Raw genomic sequence first — 15,253 nt, forward strand, 5'->3', positions numbered from 1 at the left:
ATGATAAAACCCCAAGCAAGCAAGCTATCCTACTGCCACCACACCACACCCATGACTTACAACCTCCTCCTCCTCGTGAATACCCAGTTCCCCCTTTCACGATAACCTTCTGATAATCAATTATGTTGACTACCGGAGGAGGTGGGGGCACCTTTTACTGGTTCAGAAACGATCAAGATATCAAAATTCAAGGAATTGTTGTGCTGTTTGCTTGGGGTTCGGTTCGTGAGCTTCAGCTGAAGAGTTATATCGATCTTTATTCGTCTTGTGGCTGGAATTCTCTTGTTGTTCTTGCCCATTTTTTCAATCCGTAAGTTGTTTATCTCTACTCGATTACCTGCTAATTTAAACTTTGGAGTATTATAATTGAAGATTCTGTTTGGGATACTAATATTTTTTTTTTTCAGAAATGTTAAAGCTTTATAACATAGATTCAAAGGATCCCTGTAATTTGCCTCTTTCAAATTAACTTTTACTAATTTAGGACCAATTTGAATGATCTAACGGTGTATATACTTTTGTTTTGGGGTCCTCATAATCCCACGCCCCAAAATCTTAATTTCACACCCTGTGTATGCCGTATGCGGGCCGTATAACGTTATACGACCCGTATAGAATAATTTGACATGATAAATATCGGGCCGCCGTATAATGTTATACGGCTTGTATAATGTTACACGGCTCGTGTACATAGAGAAAATATTAGGTCGTATAACATTCTATACGGGTCATATAATGTTATACGGCCTGTATACATGGGAAAAAAACATTCGTTGACATTTTTTTGTGCAACAATCCGTATAGAGTTATACGACATGTAGGGTTGTGAAAATAAGATTTTAGGGGTGTGAGAATATTGGGAGCCTTATTTTGATATGGTGGTTTACTTTTATATTGTTGGATATTCATATATTATTGGATCATGTAACGATGATGGTATTTAGGCTATAATTTGGATGTCGTCGTTTAATTTTAATGGATGTTTGTTTATTTACGTTCATTTTAGGATATTAACGAACAGACACGGCCTAGACATTCCATTCATTTAACCGTTGGTGTTCGGTTAAGTTACACGAACAAGACCCCCTTCAGTTGACTTACATCTTCTTAAGGGCTTGTTGAGTTATAGAGCTTAATCTTATGTTAATATATCTTCTAAATGATTAGCACATTCATGATGCACCATTAAATACAAAAATTGCGATCAAGATTGTGTTGTGCGGATTTGTAATTTAATTTCTAAAGAGTTAATTGTCATTTTCATCCCTGTGGTTTGTTTAAGCCAAATTTCAAATTTGTACCATTACCGTCCCTGACATTCTTGAAACATGTTAATTCCGTCCAAAAAAACTAAGGTTGAATCGAATAATTGGACAAACCATAGGGATAAATATGGCAATTAACTCATGTCTTTTTGGACGGAACTGGCATGTTTCAAGAATATCAGGGACGACAAAATGGTACAAATTTTGAAAGTTGGCCTAAACTGGCATAATTTGACAAACTACAGGGACGAAAATGACAGTTAACTCCTTTCTAAATCTTAAGTTCAATTATTATGCAGAGTTTTTCCTGAGAGAGCCACATCACTTGCATTCTCCGTCCTCAATGAGCTTTTAGAGGTAAGTTGCACTTTTTTTTCGGCCAAGTAGAAACGTTTTTACTTAGAAGACGGGTTCAGTTCAAACAGTGGCGGATTTAAGAACTTTTTTCACTGGGTTCCTTTTGGTAGATTCTCACGAATTCTCACTATTTTTTTCCGAATCATAAGAAGTTTTCACTAATTTTCTCCATTTTTTCTAAACCGAATGGGTTCCTGGGAACCAACAAAAGTGGCCTAGATCCACCCCTGGGTTCAAATATAATTTTTATTACTTACTAATCACGTCTACGATGTGTTTGAATTTGCATGTGGGTGTAGGAATTGAGGGCTAGACCATGCCCTGTAGTCCTTGCATCTTTTTCCGGTGGTTCTCAAGCTTGTATGTACAAGGTTTTACAGGTGAGTTTTGTTAACCCAAACAAACTTATTTTTAAACTTTTACGATCACATTAGTAATCTGTCTACTTATGATTCAGATTATCGAAGGTACATGTGAAGCGCATCTTAATCTGGTACGTACGTATCCCATGTCTCTTTATTTGTTTATAATAGGGCAAACTACATGTTTAAATTTCATAGGAAATAACCACTTGGCCATTATACTTAATTACAAAAGAAGGAATAATTTTTATAAAACAGTTAAAACACCGTAACACCCCGTGTTCCTTTCTTCTCGTTTAAACACGCAGTGGTGGGACCAAATCCGTAAATTCTTGAAAGGAAGGACCAAGTCGTTCCACAGTACTATACGTGTGATTAGCTTTTTTTTTTTATTAGGCAAATTGGATTTAAATAATCCCAACTTTTTCAATTTGGTCGATAATAATCCTAACTCAGTTATTGGCCGATAATAATCCGAACTGGTCCATTTTTGGCCGATAATAGTCCGCCGTTAAAAATAGCTTAACGGAGTTAAGCTTTTTTCCGAATTACAAACTGATGTTTTATGGATTTTGATCAGAACGAGGATACGAGTCGATTTATGTAAAACTTACCTCGAAACGATGCTTCAAACGGCTTGATTTTTGTTAATTGGAAGTTTAAACACCCGAATTGAAGCACCGTTTTCGTCGTTTGGGGCAGTATTTCGTGGTAAATTTTACATCAATCAATTCGTATCCTCGTTCTAATCAAAAGCCCTAAAACATCAGTTTGTAATTCGGAAAAAAACTTAACTCCGTTAAGCTATATTTAACGCAGACTAGTATCGGCTAAAAGTGGACCAGTTCGGATTATTATCGGCCAATAACTGAGTTGGGATTATTATCGGCTAAAAGTGGACCAGTTCGGATTATTATCGGCCAATAACTGAGTTGGGATTATTATCGGCCAAATTGAGAAAGCTGGGATTATTTAAATCCAATTTGCCCCCCGCCCCCCGCGTAAAAAACCAATGGGGTTGATGTCCTTTTCTTTTTTCTTTTGTGAAGGATGATAGTCGTTTAATCATGACCTGCATCTCTGGTCAAATGTATGACTCTGGTCCAGTTAGTGTAACCGGTGATTTAGGTGCCCGGTTTGCCCTAAGTTCCTCCGTTCTCAACGTGCCCGGGTCATCAAAATTGGTATCAATGGTTGCAAAAGGTGTCACATCGGGTCTAGATGCCATGTTTCTTACTAGATTTGGGTCCCATCGCTCAGAATATTGGCAAACACTTTATTCTTCAGTTGTAAGTTTTTTAATGCACACTTTTTTTGTGCATGTTTGGGATTTGCTTATTAAAACTGCTTATCTGTTTATTTCCTTTTGAAATAAGCTACTTGAAACTACTTATTTTTCTGAGTGAATTTCAAGGATTGTCCTTTATCTTTATACCCCTTTTCAGGCGCTGTCCTTTATGTTCAAAATTGACGAGTTTTCTCCTTTATGTTTTCATATCATACACGTTTTGTCCTTTAGGCCTAACCCAGTTAAGTTTTTCAGTTAAATTTGGTCATGTGCTTTGCACATGAGGGAATTTTTGTCAATTCAGAGGTTGCAGAAGCTTTGAGCTGTAAATCTGCCGTTGAACTTACCTTTGAATTGACAAAAATGCCCTCATGTGCAAAGCAAATGACCAAATTTAACTGAAAAAACTAACTGGGTTAGGCCTAAAGGACAAAACGTGTATGATATGAAAACATAAAGGACAAAACTCGTCAATTTTGAACATAAAGGACAACGCCTGAGAATGAGTATAAAGATAAAGGACAATCCTTGAAATTCACTCTATTTTTCTTAGAAGTAAGATGATTTGTACGCCAAAAAAAGATTATTTTGGACAATTGTACTCTTAGATTACAAGGAATATAAAAAGAGACCCTTGTGATATAAGGTTAGATTTGTCAAATGATAATTGTATGTTGTGTACAAATCAATATTTGTTGTGTACAAATCACCTCATGTTTCTATTATATGCATATTTAGTACGTGTTTGCTTATTATATTGATAAAAACTTAACTCTTTATGTCATCCTGTCACAAATAATGACAAACAGTTTAGATAAGCAAGTTAAAACACACTAGAAACTCCTTATTGTTGTATTGAAAATGCAAATATGCAGTTTTGATAAGCAGCCCTGAACGCTTAAACACGTGTATTTCTTTTTGGTTATTGTAACACTCCTTGTGATGTTAATATCTAGGGTTTAGGGGCCCCGTTTCTCATATTGTGTTCGGAAAATGACGAGCTTGCCCCTTATCCAGTTATTTGCTCATTTGCTCAACAAGTACAAGGATTAGGAGGGCATGTTCGACTTATTGGATGGAAGGATTCTCCTCATGTTGGTTAGTTTTGACTTTTGAACTCGTATGACTCATTACTAGTCCTATAATATTGTGGTAAAATTCTAAACTGATTCATCCAAAAATAATAATAATAATAAGTGTGTGTGATACTATATATATATAAAGTGAAAGTGTAAAATACAATATCCCTTAACGTACATTGGGTACGAGATGAAATAACGCATGTTGAAAAACGATAATCACTGAAAAACATAATCACGAATGTTGAAAATCATAATTACGCATGTTGAAAAACCATAATTACGCATGTTGAAAATCATAACCATGCGGGATTATGTTTTTTCAAACATGCGTGATTTATGTTTTTTCACCATGCATGATTAAGGTTTTGTGTGTTTATAACGTGCGTAATTTCATCTCCTACCCAATGTACATTAAGGAATATTGTACGTTAACCAACCCCTATATATAAGTGTGTATATGTATATATATTATATTTATAATTATTTTTATTGATTTTATTTAAAGATAAAAAACAAAATTTTAAGCATTAAAATAAAAGGGAATAAATGGGTAAATTGCCAAAATCGTCCCTGATTTAACGAAATTGCCAGAATCGTCCCTGATTTAACGAAATTGCCAAAATCGTCCCTGAGTTAACGATACATTTTAACAGAGTAAGTGGCTTGGATGGAAATGGCAACAAAAAATGAAACATCAGGGGTCCAGTCACAAAAAATTCTTATTTTGGATGTAAGAGGCAAAAGCGCCCAAACCTCAGGGACGATTTTGGCATTTTAATCTATTCAAATTTAAAGTAACAAGCTTTCAATTTTTTCTAATTTGAGAATTTGAACACTGTATTTATCCAAATCTAAATAAAAAATTAAGGAGAATCGGTTGCCTCATTATCAAGTTTCCATTTTTACCCTTAATTACAATCTTATCGCAAAACTACATTAATTTTTTGGGGAATTGGCCTGTAATAATCCCACCTAAACCTTATTGTCCATTAATAATGCCACCTCAGAATATTCCCCCCACCAGTCCCACCTTTCACCTATTTTTCCTACAATGGTCCCCCGTTAAAAAAACTTAACGGAGTTAAGCTTTTTTCCAAATTACAAACATATTTTTTAGGGCTTTTGATTAGAACGACGATACGAGTTCATTGATGTAAAACTTGCCTTGAAACGTGCTCCAAACGATGAAAACGACGCTTCAATTCAGGTGTTTAAATTTCCAATTAACCAAAATCAAGTTACTTAGAGCACCATTTCAAAGTAAGTTTTACATCAATGGACTCGTATCATCGTTCTGATCCAAAGCCCTAAAAAATCTGTTTGTAATTTGGAAAAAAGCTTAACTCCGTTAAGTTTTTTTAACGGGGGACCATTGTAGGAAAAATAGGTGACAGGTGGGACTGGTGGGGGGAATATTCTGAGGTGGAATTATTATATGCCAATTTCCCTTATTTTTTCATTGTACTTTTCTAAAGGGTAAAACTGACATTTAGCTATCGTGTCATGCACAATATGTGCATTTCTAAAACTGTGTTCTTTCATCTCATCTACACTTTTTTGTTCTGTCATAGGTCACTACAAGCACAATCCCACCCAATACAGAGCCGCTGTAACCGAATTTCTTGATCACTCAATGTCAATATTTAACCAAAAGCTTCAAAAAGTCGGAGAAAGAACCGGCATGGAGGGAATGCACGATAAAATATGTGAATTAATATGTGACCTCCAAAAGGCAGCAGTCGATTCAAACCAAAGTCTTAGAAGAGTAGCAACCGGGCCAAATGACCACTTTTTCTTACCAAGTTCAGCCGAGTGTCAAACTACCAAGGAATCGGGATCGTTACATGATGAAGAAAATGAACGAAAATCAACGGTCCATTTAGGAAGCCCACCGGGCCTGGGCCCACATAGTGTTCTTGGTCAAGTGTTGTTTGATGTGTGTGTGCCTAAAAATATTGAAGGTTGGGATATTAAGTTTGAAAACAGAAAGCCGTTTGAAACCGCGAGTAAACGGTCGTCACCTTTAAAACGCATGAGACGATCAAGATTATGAGACAATGAATCTGAAGGCGGTTTGTAACTTTGTGTGATCAAGTATATATGAAATTTGGAAGAAGGGGGGGGGGGTTGTCTTGTAACGTAAACCGTACAAGTTTGTGATTTTGCTCGAAATGTATAGCTATGACCAGACTGCGCGTATGGTGTTTTGTAATAGATAGCATGTTGAGCGTATAGAATAATTTAGAGAAAACTAAAGTACGTCTCTATCTTTAAAGGCTTATATAGTACATCTTTGTATTCTGTTGTGATAGAGATATAGATAGAGAGTTGGATGTGAGGGGTTTTTAAAAATAAACAAAATTTAAAGAAAAATGTTTTTTTTTTTGTTAAATTTGACGACCTTGTTCAAATCTTACAAATATATATTCAATGAGTTTTTCTTTATAACAAATCAATAGTTGCATAAAAAATTAGCATGAACAAAATGTTAATAAATTGTTGCAACTCATCCTCAGCCCATTTTGGCCTGTAATGGCCGTTAAAGGGGTGTTGGATCAGCAATGATAGGAAGTGCCTCCAACTCTTTGCACCAGTCAACAGCCTTGAGGATCGGCAGTTCCTCTTTGGCAATCTCCTCTGGGCCTCTCACGGTCATAACTATGGGGATAACCGCGTCCTTTATAAAAAAGAATTTCCCTTTCCAATCATGAAAGCTTTTCGGTGGTGTGCAGGGGCGGTCCGGAGGGGGTGCGGGGTAGGCGATGGTTCACGGCCCAAACCATCCGGGGGCCCAATTTTTTTTTTAATAAAGTTACGTTGTAGAACTTATAATATATAAGTACTAAATTGGGAAATGACAAGATGAGTCTCATGGTATGGTCTGGTGGTTCCTATGTCATTTTATTAGCAAATAGGTTTTAGGTTCTAATCTTGATAGCTTCATTTTTAGTTAATTATTTTTCTTTATTTTTGTTACCTATGCATTAAATGCAAATAACATTAATTGACTAATTTTGTGTTACATTAAATCAAAATGGGAATCGTAGTTATTTCTCAAATCTAGTTTAAAAATGTTTATTTATGTTAATTTCTTAAAATATTATTCAATCTACAATTAGTTTTGTGTGTTCCGTTTTTTTTTATGAAAAAAGTCTTTTTTTGTTTTTTTTTCTCTTTCAACTCTATGTATTTTCTAAATAAAATTGGATAGGTTACGATGGTTTTACATGATCGTAAATAACGATTTTTAAAGTTACGACGAAACTATTCCACATTTTCTTAATTTACCCTTACAACGTGTTTTCTTTCTACATTTCATTGTTCAAATGCGCATCTGATGTGCTTTTTATCTATGTTTCCACGTAAAAAAGTAGCCCGCCGCAAGATGCGGGTGATTCCACAAATTTTTAATTCATTTCATATATATATAAAACTTTTTTGTATATATTCTTTTTAAAAAGTTCATATTTTAGGGACCCGTATTTTATCTTTGCACAGGGCCTACATGTTTTCGAAGATTTTCGGAGACGGCCCTAGTGGTGTGAGCAAGACTTTCTTCGCGCTGCCACGCTGAGCAAAGGAATAAAACCCCATATTGCAATGGAGTTGGTAGAAAATGCAAAACTGGTCCACGGTTGGCTCTATACCCTGCAACCGGGAACAAAACTCGAAGTGGCGAATGTGCACCATGCCCATTGGGCTCAACTGAGATACATGAAATTGGTAGTAAGACATAATCTCTCAAAAGAACTTGGTGATGGGCAGCCTAAAATTGTCGTTGAAGAAGAAATTGGCAAATAGAGTTATGTAGCCGGGCGGAGCATCGATAGCGGTTTGACCAGCCGCTGGGTAGGTGGCGTCCCACACGTCGGAAAATCAAACCCATTAATGATATGTTCAAAAGCCGATTCAGGCCACTTCAACGGCGACAAACCACCAACTTGCTCCGACATTGGCTCTTCCACCTGCGATGAAGTCAACATCTCTCAAGAGTTCTGGAAATACAATGAAGGTTTCGATGAACACCTTGAAGACTCAAAGTGGATCTTCAAGAATGATGAAGATGAGAGGAAGGTTGAGGGAATTTTGGAAAGAAGGTCGAAAGAAGTGGTAAATCTTCTTACCCTAATCGAGCTATTTATACCCATCACATTTAATACAATGGGTAACCGTTCACCAATTGCGGCGCAGGCCCAATCACAAGGTGACATGTCAGGCGGCGAAAAGTTGAAAGGACGCTCCATGCGCGCATGGCCGTTACTCGTCTGACATGCACGGCGAAAAAAAGCACTGAAACTATGAGGCTGGAGGGTGTGGAGGTGCCACCCCTGCCACCTCACCTTCAATGGCGTCGGTGGGGCTCCACCACCCAAACCGTCATCTTAAGGGGGGGGGGGGGGGGCGCCATGGTGGTTTCGTCAAGATGGTAACGGAAGAAAGGGGGCTCCATCGAAGTTGATTGGCTTTAAAGGGGGCGGTATAAAGCCCCCTAGCCACACCCTCCACACACTACAAGTTAACGGAGGGGGCTTTAAAGCCCTGGTGTGACATGGCAGTGAGGTGGCAGTGAGATAGCGTGATAAAGCCCCTAACCACACCCTCCAGCCTGAAGACATGCCTTGCACAGTGTCAGCAGTCACACCAGCCGTACTTCTCATCAAACCTTATCTTCAAAAGATTCCCTCTTGAAATTCAAACCTTCAACAGGTGCGCAACAAAGTTCCTTTCACTCCAAAGAAAAAAGATCTCGCGCGCCTTGTGCCGGTGACCAGGTTAGATAGGTAAGAGATAAAGGACCATGTGCAACACCACATAACATCGAAGGATAAATTTAGTTGCGCCAAGCTACAAAACCAGAGGCAACACTCATCTAGTCCAGCGCTCCACCCACCTGTAGTCCGCGCATAAGAGCAGCATTAGACTGGGGGGGGGGGGGTGGGGGCTTGAAGGGGTATAGTCCCAAATCCTGCTCAAAGCATTACAAGACATGTGCGAATAGGATCATACCCAAACTTAACATACTATATTTAGCTAAAACCAGAGCATGCACGCAAGCTCGTACTGGCACATGCAGCACAGTGACTGATAAGACAAGCACAAACAGCACGGATGATAGGGGCTGCAGCTAATTAGCATGCGCCAAGCTCTGCTCAGACAACTCCCACGACGATCAATTGTGCAGGAGACTAGGAGAACCCATCACCTCTCCTCCTTGCAACGATACTTATTCTCACGTCGGAGGACGGTTATAAGGAGAACCCATCACCTCTTCTCTTTACAGCGAATCTCATGGTGTTTTGTTTTACAGATCATAGTCCAATCATTACCAAGAAAAGATTAAAGGATTAATCCATGTTGACAAAATGAGTCCCATAAAAATAACCCTTTCGAACATAGACTTAGTGATTTTCTTCATACACTTAAAAATCAAAATCTATTTTGTTTTCGAGTAAACTGCCAAAATGGTCCTGAGGTTTGGTCACTTTTGCCACTTTAGTCCAAAACTCAAACCTTCTGAATATGGGTCCTGGTGGTTTCAATTCTGTTGCCCTTTTTATCCAAAATCAAAATCTCTTTTTTATCTTTTTCCTCCCTTTTAATAAATGACAAAATTGTCAGATTTTTTTAATTTCTTATAATAAAACGTTAAAAAACCATTTTACCTATCATTAAAAGACAAAAAAACTGGATGTGAACTGAAAAATCTGATTTTTAATTTTGGATGAAAATAGTAGCAAAATTAAAACCAAAGAAAACCAGATTCAAAAAATTTAAATTTTAGAGTAAAACAATAAAAGTGAACAAACCTCAGCACCATTTTTTTTACTTACTTTTGTTTTTTCAAAACCCTTAAAATTGGCTCCAAAATCATCGTTTCATATTCCAAGACAGTGTGATGATTTCCTTACATTACCAACATCCCATCAATCAAGTTTAAATCTCTTTCCATTTCCTTCGTCTTCTTTTCAAACGGTAATATTCCTCCATTTTCCCACCCTGTTTTGCCTCTGCTTCAATGGCGATTCCCCACCCTTCACCCACCACCAAAACCCCTTTGTCTTCCAAGGTATTAACTTCTACTATTTCTCTTTTTCTCTTTCTCTTTTTGTTCTTATCAGAGTATTAAGCAAATGTGTTTGTTTGTAGTGGAAGCAGACGAAAACAGTGATTAAGAAAAGATTGCAGAAAAAAGCTACGAATGTTAAGCAGAGGGATAAGAAAGTGAGATCCTTTGTCTCTTTTCTTTGTTATTTTTCAGTTAAGCATTTTGGTGAACACCTTCTGTGCACTAATGAAACTAAAAATATCTACTTTTAAGAGACCAGTTTTGATAAAGAAACATGGTAGTTGATTCTTTTACCATGAAAATTATATTTGGATTTTTCTTATATATGTATATATCTTAGTGCTGCTTAACGAGTGAACTGAGCCAGTTTCTGCTTGAGCTCGAAGTTATAACGAGCCGAAGTCCGAGTTCAAGCTAGGCTTGTAAAAAGCGCGAGCCATCTCGTTTAAGTTAAAGTGCATTTACTGTTTATTTTATTATTTTAAGTGGCGAAGCTTGAGATTTCCGATCGGGGTGGAAGTCACTGAACATAAAATTTTTTATAAAATCGGGGGTCGAAAACGTATATACCCAAAAATTTATATACGAAAACAACATACTCTCCACTGCTGAGCGAAAAGTTCGCGGGTTTGGCCGCCCCTTAAAAGCTTCGCCCATGATTATTTATATTTAAATTGATATTAATATTAGGGTTGTTTCTAATGGGCTAATGTACTATATTATATGGGCTTACAACTGATAAATTGAATACTATCATAAACATTTAATTTTGAGCTTCATTTAAACGAGCCAAACGAGCGAGCTAAAGTATGCTTGAGCTTGGCTCGTTTACAACCCGAGCAAGCTAAGCCCGGCTTGTTTTTATAAACAAGCTAATTAGAGAGAGCTTCGAGTCCAACATTACATCCATCAGTACAAAAGTCCTCTTATTTGCAAACTTGAAGTGTTCTTTTATAATTTCTTTGCATCTCCAAATAACAAAAAGTCAATGCAGTTTGTTTCAACAGTCAACCAATCAGTTTGTTACTATTTTCAACCTTTTTGATTTGGGAAGAGTCAAAATTCTGTATGTGTATATTGCATAACATTAGTATATCAGAAATCAAATTGTTATGAATATTGCTTGGATCAATTTTATCATTTACTCATGATCATAGTTTTTTAAAGCCATGGCCTCTTGTGCCAAGGCCCAATTTCCTAGCAAGGCGAGGCAATTGCGCCTTAAATCAAGGCAATTGCGGTTTGATTCTCCAGGTGGTGGTTCATGTGCACATTTTAGTGAGATTCCTAGATTCTGTAGAGTTTCTGGCCAAATTCTCTAAATTCTGGCAAGATTCCAGCTAGATTTCTACTTTTATCTAACGAAAACTATTTGTCTACACTAATAAACTAGCATTTATAACTTTTGGTACTAAATAGACGATATAAAATGTTATATTATAGCTTTTATTTTATTTGAAGAATAGTATTAATTTTCTATTATATAAAAATATTTTAAGTTTTTTTGCTGTGCGCTTTTTTTTCCCTCAGGCCCGCGCTTCTTTTGCGCCTTGCGCCTAGGCCACAAGCGAGACCTATGTGCCTTGAGTGCGCCTAACGCCTTTAATAACCATGCTGATAAATAAAAATGTCACTTACTGTAAATAATCTTGAATTATTGCTAATTTTCTCAGGTGAGTTTTGATCTTGCATCCAACTTAATAGTAAGGTTAGTTCACAGTCTGTAAATGTTCTTTAGTAGGATTTGATTATTTCTAACTATGCATTTGATTTATTGTGCAAAACATCAAGCTATGACCCGAAGTCAGCTAATTTGGCCCGAGCCCCTGATTCAAAGGCCAAGTCAGCAGCTATTGAGCGGGCCAACGAGGTTCAAGCAAGCCTACCATCTGAAATACCTAGTTTTGTTAAACCTATGCTCCCATCACATGTTACTGGTGGCTTTTGGCTTGTAAGTTTTATTAGTTTATCATAAAGAATAGTGTAAAATTGTACAATGATCACTATAGAGTAAAGTTGTACAATGAGCTGATGATGAAGTTGTTAAATGAGTTCTTACTAGGGCTGGCAATTTTACACGAATACACGACACGAACCTATACGAAGTTAACAGGTATCGTGTATGGCCTTAACAGGTATCGTGTACCAAACAGGTAGACCGTAGACACAAGATTACCTGTTAATTTTCGTGTATAAACAGGTTAAATACCTGTTAATACCCATTAGTACACGATAAGAAATTAAATTAAATAAAACTCATCAGCCATGTGCGTGCGGGTTCCTTAATTCCTTTCTATTTTCATTCCTCATTCAATTAAAAAAAAATAAAACCCTAAACTCCCTTTGTAACTCTCAGATAGTATGTCGTGTTCGTGTTAACAGGTATTAACACGTAATTTTCGTGTATATCGTGTCGTGTTCGTGTATGAGATTTCGTGTATCGTGTCTTATCGTGTCGTGTCTTATCGTATACGGGTATACACGATATGCCAGCCCTAGTTCTTACACAGATTACTTGTACCTTTTGCATAGACTACTTGTACACTTAAGAGTTCAAGGCTTGTTTCGGTTACATTGAACTTCTTTCATGGTACTAGAGCTATTTTGTCGTATTTATTTATTTTAAACTCTAAACTTTTAGTCTTTAAAGTTATCAAGTTAAAATATTATCCTAAGTATTCTATTAAATAACAAACGCCTCGTGATGCGGGCCATTGCACATCACGCATTGCGCATCAGTTTTTGGGATCAAAACGCATCGGAGCGCATCATGCATTTTAAAACCAAGGTTACAGCATGTTAGTGTCTTGACAAAAAAACGTATAACTGTTTAAACATTATGTAAAGCTTATATGTGTTACACGTGACAGGGATTTCCCAAGAAATTCTGTGATGCACATATGCCAAAACAAGATGAAACGGTTGTGTTACTGGATGAAAACGACCAAGAATTTAACACAAAGTTTCTTGTTGAGAAAACTGGATTAAGTGGCGGCTGGAGAGGGTTTTCTATTGCTCATAATTTGCTTGAAGGAGATGCTCTAGTTTTTCAGTTGGTTGACCGTTGGAAATTTAAGGTAAAAATGTCAAAACTTTTCATTATAAATGTAAGAGTTAAATGCCATTTTAGTCCCTGTGGTTTGGGCCATTTTTAACATCTGGATCCAAAAAGGTTTCATCGTTGCCATTTTGGTCCAACTGACTTAACCCCATCCATTCACCTCTGTTAAGTCAAGGGCATTTTAGTCCAAACCACAGGGACTAAAATGGAAATTAACTCTAACCTTTGAATTATATATATGTTATTTGTAGGTCTACGTTGTACGGGTTAATTGTGTAAATGAAGTTGATGGAGCTCTTGCCCTTCTAAGTTTAGTTCCTTGTGGCATTAAAAATAATTCGAAGAAAATCCAAAATGCTAAAGAAATGGATATCGATTTACCTGAACAACGTATACAAGAAAACAGTTTAGTTGTGCGATCTGATCAATCATCCGATGACAGTTATTATTCAGATTCACCAGTTTCCGAAGGACTCAGATTCTCACAATCTGTTCTCCAGTTCAAGGAAATCAAGAACATTGACGATTTCAGTATCGTTGTGGACGATTTAGTCATAGATTCTTTGATACCGAAACATTTTCAAGTCAAATACTATGATTTATGTCACAGTCAGAAGACGTATCTTCATGAAAACCTCTTGAAAGGTCTCAATGTAAAACTAGCAGCCGGGGTAATTCTTGAAACCGTTACAATCGCTGATGCAATCAGAGCTTGTAAAGTCGGCGTTACTCGTGATGATTTTGACATATGGGATAGAACCCTTAAAGCCTTTGAAGAGATGGGTATGAAAGTCGGGTTTTTAAGAGGTCGGATTAGTAAGCTTGTCGGGCTTTTGTTTGACTCGAACAAGCTTTTGGAAGCAAAAAAGATTGAGCAAGTGAAGGCAGAAGATGAGATGAGAATCATGAGTGAAAAGCTCTGTGGGATTAAAGATGTGATGAAGAATCTTGATGCTGAGATTGAAACTCTAAAGCTAACAGGAAAGAATCTTGAATTAGTCTTTTGTAGAGAGGCTAATGCACCTTGGTGACATTAACTTTTTGTGGGAATGGTTCAAATTTTGGCATACACGGCTCGCATGATGATGACGTGGCATTTTGGCGATGACGTGGATCGTAGCATGTACATTAGGATGGGACTATGAATGGTGCAAGTGTTGTATGGTTGTAATATAACATGTAATTGCAACTTGTTATCTCAAAGTTGGTTATCCTTGTTTAAATGCTTATTATGTTTCTATCTTCTCATCTCCCCTCATAATTTTTGTCATGGATCATCACAATAATAATAACTTTGTTAGTATGATAGTCAATTGATATTTACAAATAAATAGGGTTAAGTTTTATAATTTTTTTTTCAAACTTTTGAGGAGAGGTCCTAGGTTCAAACCTCGAGTTCGGGCTCGATAAGGCTTGGCTTATTCAAGTTTTTTTTCGATTTGAACTCGAGTAGCTAACGATACACTCGGCTCGTTTACACCCATGAGCAAGTGTTGCCATTTTTTAAGATAAAAAGGCAAATCAAAGCACAATTGCTCTCATGTAATTTATTTACTTAAAAAAAAAGTTAAAACCATTTTAGGATAAATTACATTTTTCGTCCTTTATGTTTGTATGGGATTGCAATGGATACCCTTTAACTTCAATAATTACAGTCACAATCCTTTATTTATAAAACCCATTACACCCTACGTCCTTTTCCACTAACTAGGTTAAAAATTTCAGTTAAGTCTATTCATAAAGGGGCAGTTTAGTCCTTTAACTTAATTAT

The 15,253-nt window shown here is 36.8% G+C and overlaps 2 protein-coding genes across 4 annotated transcripts; both read left to right on the forward strand.

The window, feature by feature from the left end:
• Positions 1-6,652, forward strand: LOC110938254. 2 transcript variants are annotated; one of them, XM_022180714.2, is made up of 7 exons: positions 3-310; positions 1,565-1,622; positions 1,922-2,002; positions 2,080-2,115; positions 3,034-3,273; positions 4,229-4,370; positions 5,926-6,652. In XM_022180714.2, exons 1-7 carry the CDS (start codon positions 123-125, stop codon positions 6,405-6,407), a joined length of 1,227 nt encoding a protein of 408 aa, XP_022036406.1. In that variant the 5' UTR covers positions 3-122; the 3' UTR covers positions 6,408-6,652. The 2 variants fall into 2 exon arrangements, with proteins under 2 accessions (XP_022036407.1, XP_022036406.1); XM_022180715.2 differs by lacking the exon at positions 3,034-3,273 and having other exon boundaries at positions 1-310.
• Positions 6,653-10,211: 3,559 nt separating this feature from the next.
• Positions 10,212-14,725, forward strand: LOC110938253 (B3 domain-containing protein Os01g0234100). Of its 2 annotated transcripts, none has more exons than XM_022180713.2 (6): positions 10,212-10,421; positions 10,511-10,576; positions 12,095-12,129; positions 12,213-12,372; positions 13,292-13,498; positions 13,734-14,725. In XM_022180713.2, the coding sequence occupies exons 1-6, from the start codon at positions 10,371-10,373 to the stop codon at positions 14,511-14,513; spliced, it is 1,299 nt and encodes a 432-aa protein (XP_022036405.1). In that variant the 5' UTR covers positions 10,212-10,370; the 3' UTR covers positions 14,514-14,725. The 2 variants fall into 2 exon arrangements, with proteins under 2 accessions (XP_022036405.1, XP_022036404.1); XM_022180712.2 differs by having other exon boundaries at positions 10,213-10,421; positions 10,502-10,576.
• The last annotated feature ends 528 nt before the right edge of the window (positions 14,726-15,253 follow it).

Source organism: Helianthus annuus, chromosome 4, assembly GCF_002127325.2.
Source record: "Helianthus annuus cultivar XRQ/B chromosome 4, HanXRQr2.0-SUNRISE, whole genome shotgun sequence".
Classification (NCBI taxonomy): Eukaryota; Viridiplantae; Streptophyta; class Magnoliopsida; order Asterales; family Asteraceae; genus Helianthus; species Helianthus annuus.

Coding starts and splice junctions, on each gene's coding strand:
- LOC110938254 (XM_022180714.2), top strand. CDS start 123: ATGTTGACTACCGGAGGAGGTGGGGGCACCTTTTACTGGTTCAGAAAC. Junction 1,623..1,921: donor TCCTCAATGAGCTTTTAGAG/GTAAGTTGCACT, acceptor ATGTGGGTGTAG/GAATTGAGGGCTAGACCATG. Junction 4,371..5,925: donor GAAGGATTCTCCTCATGTTG/GTTAGTTTTGAC, acceptor GTTCTGTCATAG/GTCACTACAAGCACAATCCC.
- LOC110938253 (XM_022180712.2), top strand. CDS start 10,371: ATGGCGATTCCCCACCCTTCACCCACCACCAAAACCCCTTTGTCTTCC. Junction 10,422..10,501: donor AAACCCCTTTGTCTTCCAAG/GTATTAACTTCT, acceptor GTTTGTTTGTAG/TGGAAGCAGACGAAAACAGT. Junction 12,130..12,212: donor GCATCCAACTTAATAGTAAG/GTTAGTTCACAG, acceptor CAAAACATCAAG/CTATGACCCGAAGTCAGCTA.